The sequence below is a fragment of the Phyllobates terribilis genome, unplaced genomic scaffold (genome assembly GCF_046119375.1).
Source record: "Phyllobates terribilis strain yellow unplaced genomic scaffold, ASM4611937v1 Scaffold_4__5_contigs__length_816908805, whole genome shotgun sequence".
Taxonomy (NCBI): Eukaryota; Metazoa; Chordata; class Amphibia; order Anura; family Dendrobatidae; genus Phyllobates; species Phyllobates terribilis.
In genome coordinates, this window is record NW_027362764.1 from 230,384,443 (window position 1) to 230,406,441 (window position 21,999).

Genomic DNA, 21,999 nt, shown 5'->3' on the forward strand with positions numbered 1-21,999 from the left:
ACCATACGGCAGAACATTTAAAGAAAATAAGATTTTCCAGAGAAATGATGCTTCTGTTCAGACTAGACACATCTGAATTTAAAAATAACTTTACTTTGTGCATTCCATTTACAAACATATAGGTTCGTTCCTCAAGACCACAGAAACCCATTCCACATGGACTTGCTTAAAATAACGTGACACAGTAGAATGCATTAAAAGTCCACTTTAATTCTTCTGAGCCATTTCATGATCTCTTTTCATTAAGCATCTGTGGCCTCAGTACATAACTTTGGGATAAAAGGCAACTGGTAAACTGTCCATTACAGGTTCCAAATAAGTTCTTACTGGCCCCTACCCAGACATATCCCAGATAAAAGCTTTGATCAAAAATCGATCCACCTGCTTATTTTAAGCATATTAAAAGTAAACTATTTGGACCATTTCTATTTGTCTATGTTTTATACAAAAAGGCTACACAATGTTCCACTTTATTCAGGATACAATTAGAGTGATTATGAATTAGTGTTCTACACTTACTTGATCCTTAAAAATTAGAAACCGCTTTAGCAATATGCACTAACTGAACACTACAGAGACTTAAAATGTTACCGCAGAAAGGGAAAAGAAATCTAAATACTAAGAAAAGCAAGCTAGGTCAGTACCATTACAGAGATAACTTTTTTTATTTTATTTTTTTTATTTAAACAAGCAAGGCTAGTTTTTGAGAAGTTCCAGCTTGCAATCAATTCTTGTGCATTCTTGATGTACAAGTCACTTCCAAAATCCATTGGTATTGTTCCTCCGACCAAAAAAAAAGGACCAGAACATAAAGTTAGCTTCCATTGTTCCCATAGGAAACTCAGCTTGGTTAGTGTGTCAGGCACTTTGAGATAACCAGTCCACCCCTTGAGCCCTCTCTCAGCAACTCTACAGGCCAATCACAATGCAAATTCATTCTGACAATAACTGCAGGGGGAAACAGAAATGAAGCCAGGTTACCATTAAATATAGACTGACATAACAGATGTTGCATTACCAATAAGTGACAACGCACTTACCGAAAATAGATATATTTACAGGTCAGTGTCAAACCAGGCCAACTGATTGCTGTCACCTGGGGGCAGGCCATCCATAAGATCCTGAGCATGGCCTAAATCTGGCAAGCCATCTACTGGGTATTCAGCGCCGGGATGATGTCCTCCCATATCATGGTCCATCATTGGGTCCATTCCCATTGCATCTTGTCCATATCCACCAGCATGGAAAGACCGGTAGCTGGGATCTGCAAAAAGACATGGCATTATAAAGTTATATTGACTGCAAGAACTGAATTACTTCAGAGAACAGCTTCAGTAAGAGCTTTAAGTTCAAGAGCTCAGGCCCCTCAGCATTAGGGCCTTTCTAAATGCTCATTTGGCGCTTTACATTAAACACCTAAGTGGGACACATGTTTAGTGTACAACTGAAAAGACAATCTTCTGTAGGGCTATGGTTTAATTAAAGTTACAATTTTAATTCTTACAACTACAAAAAAAAACTTGGAGCTATAAAACAGTCATACGCATCTACTGGCAACTGCATAGCACGAGCAGAGCTCTGCACACAGGAAGCAATATTGCTGTTCCAGAAGTACATGTGGCCTGTGATTGGCTGGAGAAAAAAAACCCTCAAACTCACCATCTTGTCTATATCCAAGTGGTTCTCCAGGGGCGCAGATGTCAACTCCAAGATCTCCAGCCTGAATAGGAGGGGGGACAATTGTATTAGAGAAATAGCCTTATAAAACCTTTAAAAAAAAAAAAAAACTAAGTGATGTTGTACACAAGTAATCATTGCTGTTTTAAGATAATAGGGAGCTTTAGGTCAGTTAGACGAATAAGTTGCTTTATTTTAATCTTACACTGACATTTTAAGACCTTTTTGAACCTTCAGTGGCTTTAAAAAGGTAGAACCAAAAAAAAAAAAAACCCCACACGACAACCCATCAAGCATTCTCACCTCCAACAAGTGGTGTGGTTTGAATGTTGGCACTGCTGTTCCCAGCAGGTGATGTGACATTGTCACATGACCTCTGCAGCCACTGATTGAATACTGAAAGGCTGCAGGCAATCAGTGGCTGTAGCAGTTACATAATGTCAAATCACACGCTGGGAATAACACTGCCGACATCGTTGGAACAGCGCCGCTTGCGGGAGGCGAGATTTTTCTTCTATGGTGCTTTGTAGAAGCAATGATTGTTTTAGTTGTGGACAATTCCTTGAAAGGAAAATTAAGCTTTTGCAGGCGTACCTCATTCCAAGGCATTGGCTCCGTTCTGAATAGAGAGCTTGTAAGTTCAACTGACAAACGCTTCTTGTAGTCCTGAGGCTTGTCTTCAGACATACGGAATAGTACAGCGGCTGCGTATGTTGCTGCAGAGGGAACAAGCAATCAATTAACATAAGCCTGTGGTAGATAGGATATAATGACTAGGAAAAACTATATACATACATGGAGATATATATATACACACACACACACAAGTCCATTATATTTTGATGCACCCTTGCCAAAATTATAGAAGTGTGACTCCCAATTCCTATACATCTACAAGCTATGCAAAAGGTGCAATTGCAGGGAAGGGGGGAGAAGGGAGAGAACCTGACCATGCACATCTCTTCATTCACTGTCTAATGGCACTTCTGGACAGAGTACATCTCTCAATTGTCAGTCACAAAAATATGTTTAGCATTGCATGTGACTTGCTCCATGCAAGCTGGGCCCTCCAGAGTGCAGGTCTTAGGATTGGCATCCAACAATCAGATATTTATCATTTATATTGTGGACCTATGTGGCAACGATCGTATTGTGGCGATGTTGGGCCCTCTAAACAAACACAAAACAGCTATTACGACAAGTAAGCTAAAGACTTGGTAGTGCTATTTAAATAAAGCATGAAGTGCTAATATTTTTAAGAACTGTAAGCCAGAATATATGCAATATTCTAGGACTGGGTGATTTACACGGTTTTTTACTCACCAACTCCTTCATTTCTTGAGTGAAGCAGTTCTGTCAGAGGAGCAGTAGCACCTTCAGCCTCAATAGCTTCAGCGGCTTCCTTGTCTTGAGCCAGTTCACAGAGCACACCAGCTGCCACCCTTTGGATGTTTTCAATGGGAGAGTATAACAGCTAGAGAAAAAAAAAAAAAAAAAAAAAAAGGAATTTAGATTCCCAAATGCAGCCCCACATTACTTTAAATATCATTTCAGTCCCCCACCACAAAAGCAAAAACATCTTTAACACTGGCAAGAGCATTTCTTCTTGTTAGCATTTTGCTACAGTAAAGGTTTTACCCAAAAGCCATAAATTTACCTGTACAAAAAGTGGAATGGTATTTAGCCCTCGGATAACAATTCTGTTGTGCACATCCCGTGCAAGAATATGAAGAGCCCCTGTGCACCCTTCAACAATTTCTTCCATACGTACACCTTCCTATAAAAAAAAAAAAATGAAAGGGATATAACAATCCACTTATGGTAGTGTGACAGCAAATGAGAATTTTAAACTGCAACTTAAGGGAATCTGTCAGCATGCTTTTACAATCTAAACCGAGAACAGCATCATGTAGAAATGCCCAGATTTCAGTGACTAATTTTAAAAGCACTAATAAATCAGCAGACCACAGATTACTAGTAAAGATGCTGTTATGCAGTCCTCCATAGTCATGAGCTTTGTATAACTCCACCGCACATTGGCAGCTTCCTGCCTATACACGATGTACACAGAAAGCAGTCAGTGGTGTGGAGCGGGTTATACAAAACTGTTAGATCTGCAACCAATCATTTTATCAAAACCACATACAACCCAGTAAGCGATCTATTACACAGCTCTCAAATGGGGTATCCTGGTGCCAGATTATCTTTACTATTGTGATGAAAAGCTAACTAGCTATGGAGTGACAGCTGCTTCATATTAGCAATTGTGGAAACCACAGTAGTCAGACCTTCAAATGATCATACCCTTTTCTTACATATCTTATGAGCAATAATCAGTTAAAAGTGGGGAAAAAAAAACCTATGTAGTACAGCTAGAGAGTCAGAAAAGTAATTTAGAGTATTTTTAATAGAAAATAAAAGATCACTGCATTTGCCTACACTAACATTTGATTTTTATGCCATCTGAATATATCATACTTCATTATGATGGGGCGTGTTAAGGATTTTTAAAGAACCACCCAACATACCACAAACTGCTGCTGTGTTCCCCCCATAGATGTGCGACGTTGGGTGTCCTGGTGTGCACGGACCAGAAGCTGAACCAGCCTTGGAATAGCACCTTGTTCACGTAATGGTGCATGGTTAGCTGGGCACAATGCAAGGTTACGAATCAAGCCAACAGTTGCCTAAAAAGACAAGTAAGTCACTTCATAACGAAAAACAAAGCACTTAAAAGACTGAAGGTACACAACCACCCTGGCATGTCCTCTTTTTAAGCCACTTCACTCATTGTGAAACTGCTATAAAAACTGAAGAAATGTTGACCCAGAAAAATCAGCCACATTTCCTTAGCTTTCACAAGTTTTCTCCATGCTCCGAAGACAGACAAGTTCCATAGCTTTGTTGGTGTGAGTGGAGGGGGGAGGGCAAACCCATATGCTCTGCATGCAGAAAACCTTGTGACTACAAATAGCGAGTCTTATAGCATGTGTAAGACTATGCACACAGTATTTGGAACAAACTCCAAATCCAATTCAAAATGCCTCAAAAAGCCTGCAGACATTAAGGCTAAATACCTCATGAGTTTACCTTAATAAGGGGCCAGTGAGAGGGTGGGTGCAGTAACTTCACCACCACTGGGAGTCCATAGTGGAGTCGTACAGCATTCTGAGCCATCTCTGCTTCTTGGTGCCTGCTGGTAAGGTGACGAAGCGCACATATAGCAGGCTCTGTGATGTCCTCTCTGTCACCAGCACGTAGCACCGTGCGTACTAGTGCCTCAATACCGCCAACCTGACAGACCATCATCTTATTCTTGTAGTTGTTGCATGTAAGATTGGACAGAATACCAGCCGCACAAGTTACAACATTGATATCATCTGACCCAAGCAGCTGAACAAGAGTTCCTAGAAGACCTTCCATTCCCTCCTGCAATACAATCAAGTTGTAAAGCTAATGAATAGCCAGGGATAGAGGTATAATCCACACTAGAAGCAAGATGTAAGAAATGCTTACCTGTTTAGTTGCAGCATCGGAAAGATTTCTTAATGTCCAGAGACAATTCTGTACCAGACGCTGGCTTGGGTCTGTGAGGTGCAACCCCAAAGCTTGCATGCCACCTAGAAGACCGCAAGAAATGCTATTTAGCATGGCATGGACTATATAGATCCAAATAGATAGAGGACTACAATTTTGAGTTGATGTTTGCAGGTCACACAAATCAAATTGCAAAACAGTGTTGCGTGAAAACTACCAGTAACGATTCAATTATGTGGCCAAATTCAGTAAAAACCTCCACTAAATCTTACCTGCTTCAACAATAGCAGGCTTATTACTGGAGCAGACAGATAGCACCTTCAGCACACGACTTGTGGTCCACAGAAGTTTCTCATAATTGTAAGTCCTCATTATTGTGACCAGTGCTTGTGGACCACCACTTGCAAGAATTATTAACTAGTGGAGAAAAGAAAGAGGCTTAAATATTAGACATCTATCAACTCATTAACTACCAAAAGTGTAATGTACAGGTAAAGCAGGTTGCTGGCGCTGCTACTACAATCTTGAGCATTTTGTTACACTGCTCTGATCTCAAAACCCCATACAGCCATGTTACCACAACATACCTTGCTCTCTTGGTTCCCATAAGCTAAAATTTGTAGACAATCTGTTGTAATAGCCAAAAATTTGACATTTGTTTTGTTCAGCAGGGCAACCATTTTCTGCAATCCACCAGCTAAACGAACAGCCATTTTTGCACCTTCTTGATGCAAGAGAAGATTGTGCAGTGTTGTGATTGCGTAAAAGAGCACAGAATCCACAGGTGACCTGAGTTAGGGATTACAGAACATATTAAGTGCCAAAAATATATTAACTTACAGTAATGTGTTAATATTTCTAAAGTGATCTAATAAAAGTACACAAACCTCAATAGCTAATGGAGATTTGTGATTACTTTAAGATTGTCATTAACACCGTTCAGAGAAAACATACCCAAGCATTTTGACCAAAGCAGGAATGCCTCCAGATTTGAAGATGGCCAGCAACCCTTCACGATGATGAGAAAGGTTGTGAAGTGTACCAGCAGTACACCGCGCTGTTTCCACATCATTTGTGTTCTGCATGGTACGAACAATCGCAGAAACCATCTGTGGAGAACGCATGATAGCATGGCGGGAAGCTTCCTTTTTTGACAATTGATGAACCATAACTGCAGCTTTGTTAACCACAACCTATAGAACAACAAAAAAAAAAATAATTGAAAGTTAAGTGTTCACACTTAACACATTAAGCTTAAAGCCTTGGTAATGTTTAACACTAACCTTACATTTCCTGAATTAATCTTTGTATGATAACTGACAATAAATGCTGCTAGGCAACTACAGAAGAGGCGCTTACCTGATCCTCATCATTAAGCAGTTTTGTTAGCTCAGGAATAGCACGGGTAGCCAATTCCGCATCATCTTGGTAGTTTATCAAGTTGACCACAGCATGTTTCAGCATCTGGGAAGGTTCTGCCAAGCGCTGCACATTTGTAGGATGAGCAGAATCAAACTGTGTTGAGGGAATCTGCATGCCTTCGTCTAGAGTTTCTGGAAACATGGCAGCACGTACCCTCTGGGCTCTGGTCATTGCAAACTGCCCATCAATATCTGTAAAACAATAAACACCTTAGAATATGGAAGCCTCTGCAAATAGGAAAGTTATGAAACATTATTTTCACCTGTCACTTGATCTTGAGTGAAAGGCTGCGAGAAGCCCTGTTCCCATTCATACAGTACTTGTGATGTATCCACATCTTCCTCATCTGGATTTCCCTTCCCGCTGAGAGATGGGGCAGTTGTAGTTGCTCCAGAATGAATTCCAGAATCCAAATAAGACTGCTGTTGCCAGTGACTGACTGCAGCCTTCCGATCCGGCTCCATTGCCATGTCTAGCTCCATTAGGTCAGCTAAATGGTAAACACAAATCCCAAAATTAGAACTGACAGTTTCTTCCTTATGTTATAACTATTGCAACACAAATTAATGTCATGTGCCGTGTAGTCTTTATAGTCTATTAAAACATTCAGATGTTATTATCCCCCCCTCAAAATGTCTATGGCCTAAAAAGATTAATAGTCACCTTGATTTGCCATGTTTCAGTCCAAAACAGACTGCTGTAATATAGAAGAAGCCTTAAAAACAAAAGGAAAGAAAAAAAACTTATTAGAGCACACTTCAGTTAAAGACTGCATAGATACACAACACGCTTCCAGATTAGTTAAAATATTTGATACCAAGTTTACCATTAAGGCCGCAGAGTTTAGGTTCAGTTTCTATCAAAATGCAGAATAACTGCCAAACGCAACCTGAACATAGTAATAATCACTGTCATGCACATCAGCTCTCACGTGGAAGGCATCATGGATGAGCACAATTTGTGCATCCACACAGCACCCGACAAATGCTACGACAGTACCAAGTGCACGTTTAACTCCCTGTTAATTCTAGGGTCTTGATACTTCAACCCTCAACTGTTAGGCTACGTGCCAATGATGCAGAAATGAAGCGGAAAATTGCAGCTTCATTTCTGCATGTCCTTGCTCGGAAAAACGAGTGCGGAATTCGACACTCGTTTTTGAAGAGTTTCGCACATGCGGAATTGCCTTGCGTTTTCTAATGCATTGAAGAAGGCAATTCCGCATGAGTAAACGCACAATACTGTAGAATTTTCTGCACATAAAGAACGTTGCGGAAAATTCCGCAGCATGGGCATTGAAATTGTAGATTTACATTGGGGACCATGGGAGAAGGATTACCAAGCGTTTTACGCTGCAAAAACGCATCGTGGGCACGGACTCCAACACAACCTTCTAGCAGACAGGAATAGTGGAGCGAATGCAGTTCCTGTTCAGGAAATCTACAAAACTAAACTTGCTGCAAAATCCATTGCACACAATTCTCTCCAGCCTGTGATCCAGTGTGATTGTTCACAGAACAGTTTCAGCTTTTTGTGATGCAGCCCCATTACAAGTCAGGAACCAAGCTATACCCCTCCCCACTTGGGACAGAGTAATAGAAGTGCTTGCATCTTGTACAAATCAGCATGGTGACATTGGAAAATCTCTTCCAGAAAACAACTCCTACACATGCAGTGAAAAACAAATAAAACTGCAATTTCCTCTGAGGAATTTTTGAAGATGTTACATTTTAACAGGGTCTTAATTTTAGATTTAACAAAATGGCCACATTAATACAGGTACTCGCCAAGTAAAAAAACACCACTGAAAGTTTACTGAGGTTATACAGTACTCTGGTTGCCCAAGAGTCCAGAGCCTTTAGTTATTAGCATCTAAATTAAATGGTTTTCATAATGAATTTCTATTAAACACATATTGAAATCAATTTGGCTCCTCACACTTGTGTCTTCCAAAGCACATTATATCTTGTCTACTGCTGTCCGCTCCAAGACTTCTGTACAACTTGGGTGAAATTGGCTCCAAAGCAAACCATTTGCTTAGCAAGCATGTCTTATGTCATTTAAAGCACTAAACTATAAAGGTGTAGGCAGGTGGTGTAAGCACACTGGACACCTAGACTTTTCTGCATTAGATGACATCAGTCCTATTCACGCAAACAAGCAGTCACCAACGTTTACCTGTCAGCTTCTAAAAGGTACAGTATGGCTTCTATGGAGGGGCAGGAAGCCATCATTTAACCACAATGAAGCCATGCCAGTTATTGCCAGCCTAGCAATTGAATGACTAATCAATGGGTTCAAGGGACACAGCAATGGACTTTCTTCAAACCTAAATAAAGTGTTCCTTTCAGCATCTCATGCCACACCAGCTTTTACATTAAAAGGCCAGAAGAAGCAGGCTAAAACCTGATGAAACTTTTAAGTGCATTGTGTCCTCAATAATTAGGACTAAACAAAAAAAAAAAGGTCCCGCATGCAGTGTTTTTTCATTTGGCCAGTGACACAGGTGGCCAAGACTGGAAGGATATGGCTCGGCTGCGCTCACATTTTTGCTGTGTATACTGTCCATAGCCCCAGTTTGTTGGGATAAGTCAGTCCTTATCTTACAAAGAAGGGGACCAACTGCTATCGGAAACCATTTCAGAGATTTACATTTACAGTCCACAAACCCTTTCATCACTGCCATAGTCCATACTGACTGCAAACTTGTCCTATGACTACACCTCATTTTACATAAAACATTTTTAGGCTGGAAATTCCGGGGAAGAGCCTTCACTTGTCAAGGATAGGAAATGTTACTTGTTTAGACTACAGTGGAGGAGATCCACAGAGTCATGGGAGTAATCAGTTTGTAGCTAAAGGAAATAAGATTAGATGCTGGTAGGAGTAGTTCTATACTTGTATCCAACACAAGTAAAAAAAAAAAAAAAAAATAATAATAAAACAATCACTATAAATTATGATCTGAGCCCCTGAAAGCACATTAAACCCATATTCACACAAATGGCTTAAGGAAACCTACAATACTACTATAATCTTGAACTGGCTTTACAAGACACCCATGCTGAAAAACTAGAATCGAGACTGGGCAAATCGTCAAAAAGGGACTGCTGATATTTAGCCCGTTGACAACATGCCCACTATCACAGGATTATGGGTCTTCGTTATCCGATAAGTACCGCAATCCAGTAATAGCAGGTAAACAAATAGGACAGGTCATCCAAACATTAGCCATAAACACACATTTCCCATACAAATACATGACATCAGGGAAACTTTCTTCCATACACCAGACCAACATGAACATTACCATTTAGTACGCAAGTCAGTCTCCAGCACTGGGAGGGGAATAAGACAATGGCTGCCTTCACCAGTTACTCGGTACACATACATACTTGGTCACCGTCTGATATAGCCTCCTTTCCCCAATAAAAGAAGGGGATTATGGAAACCTTAGAATTGCTAATCACATTCATTCTCCAACATTTTGTAGTAGACTAAGAACTTCACTTTATTAGCCGTCAGGAGAACTGACATTTTACCTGGTTTCCACACAAATCCACAGCCAATCTGTCTAAATGCTGATGAAATGATCCACAGTATATTCTCCATGTCAACAAACTAGCCATCACATTAGATGCAGATGTCCCTCAATATCACTGCATATTGATTGTCAAGTTACTTAGAAACTGACCTGCATATTAAAGGCAATAGCAACATGCCAGATCATGTGTTCCCACACCAAACACCATACTATTACCACAGCTGCCGGCACTGGAACATACCCAACAAACAAGTCAATCTCACAAAAAAATAAAAATAATAATTTGGGCGTTGGAATCTTTAAGTCTAAGGAGCCAGAATCCCCTAGAAATTGGTGGCTCAGTGGTTAGCACTGCTGCTTTGCCTTGCTGGGGTCAAATCCCACCAAGGACAACATCTGCAAGGAGTTTCTATGTTCTCCCCGTGTTTGGAAGGAAACCCACGCATTCATACTTATAGGGAATTTAGATTGTGAGCCCCAATGGGGACAAGTGATGTCTACAGCACTGTGGAATGGAACTATAGGAGTAAAATAATAAGATTAGTGGTCAACTTCTAGGGATGTTTAGACACTACATAAACCCAGAGGGGAGGTTGTATGTATTAATAGAAAAATAACAATTCTCCAGGCAACACAGGGTTAAGACTGTCCTCAAATAACATTGATAAAACAGAAATACCAGGCTGCCATCTTCATGCCAGGTACTAACCATCCAGAGAGCATTAGAAGCAAGAACATCAGGCAACATGAACTTGAGTCCTACCTATATGATTTTTCAGATATCAGAACGATAATAAGCTTTAGTCCAAAATGCATTAAATGTGGCGAGAAGAAAAAAAAGTCTGAAAATAAAGTATAAACTAGGAGAAATCAGGTCAGTAGCCTTGATATAGCTTTAATTCCTATGGATAGTCAGTATTTATATAACCAAGGACTGATGTAACTTTCTGAAGTGGCCAAGATATAGAATATATTTTGGCAGCCAATACAGTACAGATTATCAGTGCTTGGCACCAACTCAATCCAATATCCTCATCTACAACACTGGGTTTAAATTAACATCTAGACTTTCGGAGAGGGGAAACAAAAATACAAGTGAACCTGTGGCAAACATACCAAATCTGAGGTGATCAGGGCAGGATTCAGACTCAACACACCAGTTCTGCAAGGAGATTGTGCCAACAGATCCACCAGCTATTACAAGCCTGACAATTGTGTCTATTTTCATAATAGTGTCAGGTCATATGGGAGTGCCCAAACAGTGTAAATCACCTACAACCCCACCTACACAGCATTCAGTCACGATTTAAAGAAAACCAAACACCTCCTTGGATGTGATCTGCAGCACTGGAGCAGAGGCAACAACCTTGGAGTTTTTCAAAAAAGTATTTGACCCATTGGAAAATCACATTCAAGGTTGTACAACAGGAGTCAGACGCTGACAAGATGCAGCGATTTAGGGCCATGAAGGTCCCTTTGTACTTCCCACAAGATCTCATGACAATCACGCTTCCAATTCCCAACCTACATGCAATGGACGGTTACTAGGTCAAATAAGATATCCAGCAGCAGGGAAAGGAGACTTTCACCACTGCTTGTGTCATGTGCCCCAGGTTACTATGGCGTGTAATACACAATGCAAAGCTGCAACCCTAGATGACCACAGACAGACCAGGGACCAGCAGCAGACACTGATCACGTTTCCAACGCCAGACATGCAGCAGAATGAGCACAGCAGCCATCAGGAAAGTGCGACCTGTACTGGGCAGGAACTCTGTATAAGGGCAGGGAGGAGGCAGCACAGGCACCTCCGCCCCAACAGCCATTCTCACAAAACTACACAGGAGCTCAGGTTACAGCAAAACCCAAAAGTAAACAGTCCCGAGACAACGAGCAGATAGAGCAGCCATGGGAAGATGGGGGTGATCACCCCGAGAGCAGGGACGGGAACACAAGGACACAACTGTGCGACAGGCGCCCCCAGAGCGCCCGGGGCTGCACACACAGGCACCGCACCGCACACACAGGCTCCGCACCGGGGGCAGAGCACCGCACCGCACACACAGGCTCCGCACCGGGGGCAGAGCACCGCACCGCACACACAGGCTCCGCACCGGGGGCAGAGCACCGCACCGCACACACAGGCTCCGCAACGGGGGCAGAGCACCGCACCGCACACACAGGCTCCGCAACGGGGGCAGAGCACCGCACCGCACACACAGGCTCCGCAACGGGGGCAGAGCACCGCACCGCACCGCACACACAGGCTCCGCAACGGGGGCAGAGCACCGCACCGCACCGCACACACAGGCTCCGCAACGGGGGCAGAGCACCGCACCGCACACACAGGCTCCGCACCGGGGGCAGAGCACCGCACCGCACACACAGGCTCCGCTCATACACCCTAGACCACGACCGCACACATACCGCTCAGTCCTGGACTCCAGGTTCCGGCTGCTATAACAATGTAGTCCGGTGATGGCCGCCTCCTCCTCCACCACCAACCCTCGCTCTCCTTATTCCGCGCCCCAACGTCAGGAGTAACGTTACATTGGGTTCTGTACCCGGAGGTACATAAGTCACACGGTAATGTTTAATAAATCCCCGTTATAAGCAATTTCCCTGTGGCTTCCAAGCCAGCCGCGTACCTCTCCGCTCTCTCCCTCCTCACAACGCGACACAGAGGCTTAAAATGGCGTCGTACACTCTAGTTTTATACTAGGGCGCTTCGCCGGTTCTGGCAGTATCCCTCCGCCTGCTCGGCACGCAGCGGGAGGGAGGTGGACGAGTAGGAAGGGCGGAGTGATACGAAAAATAGTCCCTCCCGCTCGAGTTGTGTGAGCCGTGCATTGTGCTGGTACCTCAGGGGGTGACTTTCCAGTCCGCTGACAACGCTCACTATACGCCACATATATTTTACATCATTACATTGTAAGAGCAGGGAGAGGTTCTCATGAGGAAAATAAAGCACTTATAATTGATCTGAAAACAGAATAGAACCGGATAGCGGTGACATATATAGTAGTGCAGCATATTCCTAGCTGAGCTTCAGGTGGAGGGCGGGGGACGCTTTTCCGCTGCTGCTCATTGTGTGGCTGAAGCTGGCTGGCGGAGTGATCCTAGACTGGTGATGCGGCCCACGCACCTTTTCCCCGGGGTTGGAATGTGGAGCTGGAGGAAGGCAGAGACAAAGCGGGAGGGGCGGGAGCCGGCCACTGCGAGGCAGGACGAACTTTTCTCAGGATGCTGCTTACTTACAGTAAAGTTGTCTCTTTACACCAAAATGACTGAGAATCGCTGGAGCAGTCCTTTATGATGCAAATATAAGGGAAAGTTGGCAGCTCTGGGAATTTCCATGGATTTCTGTCTCCAAATTCACCTAGAGAGGCCATAACTCTGTCATAACAAAGCCCAAATGAGACCCAAGGATGCATGTAACCTAGGACTGTCCTACATCAGCTGTTAAGCCACCTTCAGTATTTGGTGAGCTTACCTCAGTATATGCAAGCTACAACCAGGAGTGGGTGATAAATACAGAAGCAGTGACATGATTCTATTATACTTTTCCTCTGGCTTTGTCTTACAACTACTGATGTAAAATACTGACCAAATACTGAGCGTGTGAACACGGCCTTTCCGTCCCACATCAGCTGGGCATGGATCCTCGCCTATTGGTGGTAGCGATGTGTACATAGCTGGTGTCCAGAATGATGGACCTTCAGATTTTACCTTCGAGGGTTCCTGTCTCCCGAGAACTGCTGAATCCACACATTACTCTTTAGAGAAAAGCATTGAACAATGGGCTGCAGGTCCCCTTATTCCAGGGATTGTGGGGTCCCCAATTACTGAAATACTAGAGGATAACTAGAAGTGTATACCACACGCCATATATTGTACTATGGGCTGGTCACGCTCCTGCAGTTCATTCACATCTCACATGTTTTCTTTTCCACACATTTGTCAGATCAAAATGCCATAAATAGATTTCCAGCAGCGACATTCCCGGCTGGCCCGGAGCAGCAAGGTCCCTACAATGACTAGCTGGTATGCATTGCACATACACAGGGATAGTTAATGTTTAGTAGAAGCCCATCCATGTGCCGGGCTTCTAATATTGGAGATTGAGCACGTACCTAGACACGTGACGTTATTTCTTGTACCATACTCTTCTACCCAGTCCAGTAATAAAAATGATGGACGGCTAGTCATGTTCAGCTGGGGTGCTATTTCTATGATGGGCTGCCTATCACCTCTAATTCCACTTATCCCAAGGAAAATAATAGAGTGGGAACCAATCCAATTTCTGTATCCCCGTTGGTAACAGTCACCAAAGCCATGAGGTTACTGTGGCCAGGGTAACACAGTCCTTGACCTCAACATCTATTTTTCTGTATAGTATGGAAACCTACTGCCTGGAAACTTTACCAAGACAACTATTATACCATACAACTGTATTAAGTATTTAAAAAGGAGAAAATACCCAAAATAACACAAAGCAAATAAGGTAAAAGCCCCTCTTAACCATAAAATGACCAAAGTATTTTCAGTTCCTCATCTAGGAGAATTTGCATAAGAAATTAATCTGAAAGATTTTATTTTGCACAGAGTCGGTTTCAGTTAATCTCAATCTCCAGAATTTTTGTGAACAAGACAACCACATTGCTTGCATCTAAAGACAGTTGAGTTATTGCAATCATGTATCCAGTCTATCAGTGCTCTACAATGTATCAGTGCAGCCCAAGCTGTTCAACTCATTGCCTCCAGAATAATTTCATGAAAGGGAATCAGAATCAATCCTCCTAAGCTATCTCTACCAGCATGTAGGTGATAGGAAGCTGAATAAAGTGATACCTTGTTATCTGTGATCTGATTTTTTAATATGTAAATGAGCTGTTAAGATCTATGGGCCGGACACTGATCTGGATGAGGATCTGCCTCCAGTGCTTACTTCACATGAAGGGAGAGTTACCAGTGTGATGTGTGATGGCCGCTCTCTGCTCTCCTGATCTCACTGCAGAGCTGGGTGTGATTATACCTGACACATCTGCAGGTTCCTCTCAGCTTCCAGCTCACAGGCAGACAGGGAGTAATATTGTTACCATACAGCAGAGCTGGAGCTGCTAATGTGTTTGTTATGAGACAAAGTTCAGTTCTACTGTTCTTTGTTAGTTTAAAGTAAAATAAGATCTGGAAGCAGATTCTCAGAGAGATCTGTGTCCGACCCAAAGATGTTAACCGCTCATTTACATATTAACAAAATGTGCATTGCTCTGGAATAAGACATGATTATAGATATCAATGTATCATTTTATTCAGCTCCATATTATTATTTTATTATTTATTATTATAGCGCCATTTATTCCATGGCGCTTTACATATGAAAAGGGGTATAATACAAGAACAATTACAATAATTTTGAATACAATGTGACAGCGACTGGTACTGGAGGAGCTAGGTATGACCTATATAGACAGCTTAGGAGGGTTGATCCTGCAGACAGATTCCCACACATGGTTTGCTTTACAGGGTAAGAAAGCTTCCATACATTTACAGTAAACAGATCTTAAAAATGCTAAGGAATATAAAAAAAGTGTAATTATTAGTGTTGAGCGAATATGTTCTGTTAACCCTTTCGGCGAGTATGCTCGGCCGAGCTCCGAGTATTTATAGCTGCTCGGTGATATCTTTGAATCACTCCCTGTGCATGATTTGCGACTGACCGTTTTATTATATGTGAGGAATGTCTATTTCTTACACATTCCTCACATGTAATAAAGCTGTCAAACAGTTGCAAATCATGCACACGGGAGCGATTCAACCATATCACTGAGCAGCTATAAACACTCGGAGCTCGACCCGAGCGTACTCGGAACAGAACATACTCTCTCAACACTAGTAATTATACAACTTTGTTGTCACAGTATTGCATATAGATTTATAACATGCAGGTAGCCTTTTGACCCCAGTAGTTAAGTAGCACATACTTGTTTTGATCTTCATAAATTTTAATAGGGGGGCTACACAGTATGTGGTAAAAGCCTGGTACGATGGGTGCACAAGCGATGGATGAATACACTAAAGGTGTCCATACACCTTCAACAGCCGTTAGCTCAACAAGTATTTACCCCAACCCGTATACATGCATGCTCAGCCAGGTCACGTGTGCATGTGTATTCTATGGCAAGATGGGAGTAAGCCACTACCAGACACCTCTGGAGAAGAACAAAAGGAAATTTGCCATTGAAATCAACATGGCTTTTCCTTAATTCTCCAAACATTATCTGTTGGGGGACATTCAGGAATCCCTCACACACATAATGTAGTCGTTAGTCCTACCGAAATTGATGAGTTTGGACGATGGGTGTATCTAATTTCTATGAGTACCTTAAAGAATTTTCTACCACTTTGATATTGATGACCCATTACCTAGATAGTTCATCAATATGAATAAGATCAGTGGGGGTCCGACAACCAGCACCCCCACTGATCCACTTTTTTACAGTGTCTGCAGAAGGAACTGTGTGGTGTGGAGTAACACAGATCTGCTCTTCTTATTTGAATAGGAGCTTATTTGCAGTACCCAGCAGTGGCCATTAAACAGTATGACAGCTGATCAGTGGCTGTGCAGGACCTCCACTGATCTGACATTGATGATCTATTCTAAAACCCTTCCATACACAATACTAAATTACGCTTCACCCATCAATATTGATGGTTTGGCTGCCACTCTAATGTGAATGGGGGCGAAGGCCAACTGATTGTGGTGGGAGATGTTGATAAGCAAGTCCAGTTTCATACTGCTGATCACTTTGTTCTGGAGATAAGTCGCAGACAGATGTCTGTTGGTGGCATTCTCATAGTGTTTGGCTGAGAGAGTGCTCCTGTGAATGGGAGAGTCGGCTAAGATCGATGTTGGCTGAAGTGATCGGCCAAAGTATCAATTGGCGGACAGCCATCTACTGTGTATGGGTGGCTTAAGGATAGGTCATCAATATCAAAGTGGTAGAAAATCCCTTCAAGTGTGTAATCAAACACAACAGATTTGTTGCTGAAATTTCTAAACAGGCCTTGCAGAAATCCATGAAGAATGAACAAATCTGTTATGTGTAACAATACACTGAAAATAATTTTTTTTCCAGCCACAATTTCTACATTTTACAAGGGTCATTCATGTTTTGGGATGATGTATGGTAGTGAGGGTCTATGGCCGTTGGTAGTGATATTAGAAACCTACTGGCTGAATGTTTGTTTGCTATAGGCTGAAGGTTTTTCTCATTGGTCTTTCTTTACATCTCATTTAGTAATAAAAGGATGGTATGTAACAGCCATTCTGGTTTTTATGAAAGGACAGAAATGAATTCTGAGGACACAGTTGTGCTCCTACATATGTTCTCAACATGCCAGAAATCTCTGTCTTCTTGTATGCCAGCAGTGTTTCACTGAGGACATCTGGCTGCAGCTACTTCCTGCTGTATTATTGTACACAGGAAGAAGAAGAGACTCATTTCGATCTCTGTTCCACATATTAACAGAAGACAGGGCAGTGATCCTTGCCAGAACTGCCAACTTCTTTTTCTCTACAGTAGCTGATTCCAGGATTAGTTTAAAGCAACACACATCTTTCTATAAAGCAACACACATCTTTCTATAAAGCAACACACATCTTTCTATAAAGCAACACACATCTTTCTATGCGAATTCAGACATGTAGAGACTGTGTAATTGTGTGCATTGATGGGAGCTGCCGAAACAGAAACAGCTGTATTTCCAGGGAGAAGAGCGTATGAATTTAACGTAACAAGGTAATATATGTGTCTAGATGTCTGCTAGTATACAGAATACAGCAAATGTACTAACACTCAGCCTGAGATAGGGAGGGCTAGCTATCGTCTCGCTACTACAAAGATGTAAGAAGACAGGTCGAATAACAAAAGCATCTCCTTAATAAAAACTGTTTCTCTGATAATGTTTCCAACGATGACAGTGCAGTTTTTGGATGTTTCTTTTGGCCAAAACAACAGTGTATCCAAAAAGGAAAGCCTCACATTGTTCTACATGTCTGATCCAAGACAAGTTTTAATATTTCAAAAAATATTGCAAGGTCAGCACTGTGTGATCAAGCCTTTAGCCTTTATAGTCCATCCTGTTGCTTAGTATTTAGCCTGTGTCTGGGATTGGAGGTTACGCCCTTTATGCAGTCCATGTGCAACTACGGCACTTTCCCTAATAGCAGACAGCCCATTTATTGGTATTTGATCCAATGAAATAAATAGGATCTGCTGACAAATTAACATGTAGTCTAGACACACATCGCAGAAAAATTGCAGTTTGAGACCAGCCTAAAATTCTGTAACTAAATTCAAAATGCATTCCACATGTGTTTTATGCAGATTTCACTGTTGATTTTCATGCAGAACTTAGCCACAGATTTCACATATTGCAAAGAATGAAATCGACAGTGAAAATCTGGAGTATTTCCAAATCAATCCACAGCATGCCTCCTGTTTGTTCAAATCATATTCACTAACACAAGGATCCTTCATTTAAACCCAACATGCCAATTATTTTTTCTTCTGTTGTACTGTACTTTGATGTGAAATTTCAGTGCAGATTCTGCAACAGAAATTCTGTATCAAGCATGTATGAATCCACCTGAATGAGAAGGGTCTTACAACTGACTGGTTATGGGACAGGTTGAGGACACTGCACATCTTATGTAGAAGGCCAGATTTCCTGACATGTCTGTTTTTGAAAATACGTGTATTCTCCATGTAAATAATAATTCTGGGGCACTTACACTTAGATGAGGGAGAAAAACTAAATCTACAAGTATATCTTACAAAACATTCCGGTATAGTTCAGGCAGCAGATACCCACACATTATTCTACTATTTAAATCATTCAGCCTACAACTAAGGCCAGCTTTAGCCTTCCGGCATTCACCATTCAAGACGGACTGCAATGCGAGAACTGGCCATTGGTCTTCTGACCCAAACTCAACAGCCTCATATATGCCTGTTGCTTTGGGTGAGGAGATCTGTGGCCTGCCAGTAAACAATCCATACTTGGACCATGAATATTAGAAGCGTGAAGCTGGCCTAAAAGCTCCCATACATATTAGATAAGAATAGGCTGAACCTACCAATTTACTAATTTTGGCTGGCTGTATAATGTGTAGGGGCCTTCAGATCCCTCCCTCCCCATGACAGATGATGTCAGGGAAAGATCTGGCCTTGGAATTTCAACAGCTGATCCTTGTGTTTGATGGAGAGATAAGCTGCTACAAGAGGAGTTTAGCAGAAGCTATCCCATAGAGAAGACAGCAATGCTCCACTGGGAAACAAAAGAAAAAGCTCTTTCAGCCAACAGCTACCTTATGTGTATGGGGGCCCTTGGAGTCTTGGTGGCTCCAAAGAAATATCCATTCTCCCTATATCTGAAAAAGTCTTGCCTCAATGGGATGAGCATCTGCTAGATGTGTCTGGTACACTTCTCTCCGGGGAATATAATCGATTGTAATGGAAAATTCTCTCTTGTTCAAATTTACTAATGGCAGCTCTCTGTGAATTGTCTGCCAAACCACATCAACAGTAAATCTTATATTTCCTGCTTTGCATTTCAGATTCAGTGCTCCACATAGGTGACTACCATATAGCCTTGAGACTCCTTAGACAGCTGGTCACTGCCGCTGACATAGATGAAAGATGCACGCCAGTCAATATAGCTCACATTATTTTGGCATTTGCTGATCTTGCCACAGTCTCTCTGTATAGGAGCAAGTGCTTGTAACTGACTCTTATGGCATTTCTCAGCTAGATAAGATAACATTAAAGGGGTTGTCTAGCCAAGAAAATGTTGTTTGAAAACAAAACTCAGAATGTGTTAAAAAAATAACCAAAAGTTACGCACCTTATCAATTCCCCAGTGCTTCCAATCCAACACGGACATGTGACCTCTGCAGTTAATCACTCTTTGGCTGGGATGAAAAAGAAAAAGGAAGCAATGCTTTAGTGTACAAACACACGCCCTACTTTAAAAGAAATTTGTCTGATGGCAAACTCTTTTCAAGGCTTGATTCATATGCTATAAAGTCCGCAATAGAACCCTCCATACATCTGTAGTAAATCCACATGTATTGCTACAGACTAGGTGAAAGTTGGGGGACATCCATAATAAATCTGTGCTACAATAGAGCATGCCTCAGCTTCTAAAACACTAAGATTTGCACAGATTTTTTTCCACTGCATGTAAATGAGGTTTTCTAAACCCTATTCATATTCAATGTACAATAAGGGCTCATGCAGATGTCCATGAAGCTCAGTCTGAGCACGGACTGCAATGGATAGACTGTCTCTCAACCCGAACTTGATATCTTCATATATGCCTATGAGGTAGCCAAGTTCAGGTTATGAGACTCGCAGACAGTTCATGCATTGCGGTCTGTGCTTAGACCGAGTTTCACGGATGTCTGTAGAGTCCTAAGATTGTTTGATGTGGAAACTACATTGAAAAATAGCAAAAAATGCAGTACATGTGAAATGGCCTAAAGACTTTTTAATGCTATATCCTAGACAAACATCAAAAGTTTTTTCATCAATGGTATATAAAGTACGGTATATATAAAAAAAAAAAAAATACATTTAATGTATGAGAAAGTCAGTGCAACTATATTATGAATGACACACACAGGTACGCAGCATAGAATGACTCCTCTTGCTGGCACTGTTAGGGAGGGCCCAAATGCAAAGTTTCTCACCCATCAAGGAACAACACTATAGACAAAACAGATTCACTGATTTATGTGCAGGGCTGCAGGGGTCAGAGTATGACACATACAGAACACCAAGGAGAGAATCCATGTGTCATGCCCCCTCAGGCTCTCCACTAGGCATCAGTTTTGTCTGGTATGTCCCAAAAAAAGAGCTCCTACTCATTACTGAAAGGGACATGTGAGCAAGCATCTAAATCAGATGTCCCTGCTTTCCCAACAAAGACCTATGTTGAGGAAGAGTTTCTTACGCCATGGTAGTAAGTGCTAAATATGCTGAACTGTATCACCTTATAAATACATTCCTTAACATTGAAATTGCAACTGCAAGGAAGAAAAGTTGTAGAATTATGGAAATCACAGGATCGAAAGACATGTTAATGATATGCAAATGATAAAAAATGGAAACATATGTTCAAAACATCAATTTATTCAGTATGATCAACACTCAGAAATACACACACTACATGCCTTGGCATGCTATGAGGTCATTACATTTTTTCATCATATGCATATCTTTACCATGTCTATCTACCTGTGATTTCCATAAGGCTGCGTGCTCACTATGCATTTTTTAAGCCTTTCTGCAGCGGCAACCGCTTAAAAAACGCTTGGTAGAATGTCTGCAATGGTTGCAATCTGCAGCACGTCCATTAATTTTGCGGAAACGCAGCGTAATTGCCGCCATTGAATCGCATAATATCCACATGACTACACGTGCACATGCGGATATTAAGTGATTCAATGCACAGATGGTACCCGGGTCTGGAGAAGAGGAGACTCTCCTCCAGACTCGGGTTCCATAGTACCTGTAGTTAAAAAATAATTAAAATAAAATAAACATTATACTCACCTTCTGATGGCCCGCGGTGTCTTCGGCGGCTCGCAGTGGTGTAAAAGGACCTTTCATGACGTCATTTAGTCATGTGACAGGTCACGCGACCACCGACACCGGAGAAGGAGACCGGGGGCCATCGGAAGGCGAGTATAATCGTTTTTTATTTTTCACCTTTACTATTGATGCTGCATTTGCAGCATTGTAACTTGGTCA

At 41.9% G+C, this 21,999-nt stretch overlaps 1 protein-coding gene across 3 annotated transcripts; it reads right to left on the reverse strand.

Annotated features, from left to right (window-relative positions):
- Positions 1-73: 73 nt before the first annotated feature.
- On the reverse strand, positions 74-20,137 carry CTNNB1 (catenin beta 1). 3 transcript variants are annotated; one of them, XM_073678147.1, is made up of 16 exons: positions 20,090-20,137; positions 7,300-7,351; positions 6,899-7,126; positions 6,574-6,827; positions 6,169-6,407; positions 5,802-6,003; positions 5,487-5,631; positions 5,194-5,297; positions 4,768-5,106; positions 4,206-4,364; positions 3,335-3,454; positions 3,001-3,151; positions 2,272-2,393; positions 1,660-1,720; positions 1,041-1,264; positions 74-948 (listed from the first exon to the last, which is right to left on the reverse strand). In XM_073678147.1, exons 2-15 carry the CDS (start codon positions 7,310-7,312, stop codon positions 1,056-1,058), a joined length of 2,346 nt encoding a protein of 781 aa, XP_073534248.1. In that variant the 5' UTR covers positions 7,313-7,351; positions 20,090-20,137; the 3' UTR covers positions 74-948; positions 1,041-1,055. The 3 variants fall into 3 exon arrangements, with proteins under 3 accessions (XP_073534248.1, XP_073534247.1, XP_073534246.1); XM_073678146.1 differs by lacking the exon at positions 20,090-20,137 and adding an exon at positions 12,829-12,932; XM_073678145.1 differs by lacking the exon at positions 20,090-20,137 and adding an exon at positions 12,608-12,895.
- Positions 20,138-21,999: the final 1,862 nt, after the last annotated feature.

Bases quoted from the DNA above. Each gene is read 5' to 3' on its own strand.
- CTNNB1 (XM_073678147.1), bottom strand. The intron at 6,828-6,898 runs GTGAAAATAATG...ATTGTTTTACAG, and splicing joins CACTCAAGATCAAGTGACAG to ATATTGATGGGCAGTTTGCA. The intron at 3,455-4,205 runs GTATGTTGGGTG...TTTTTTTTATAG, and splicing joins GAACACAGCAGCAGTTTGTG to GAAGGTGTACGTATGGAAGA.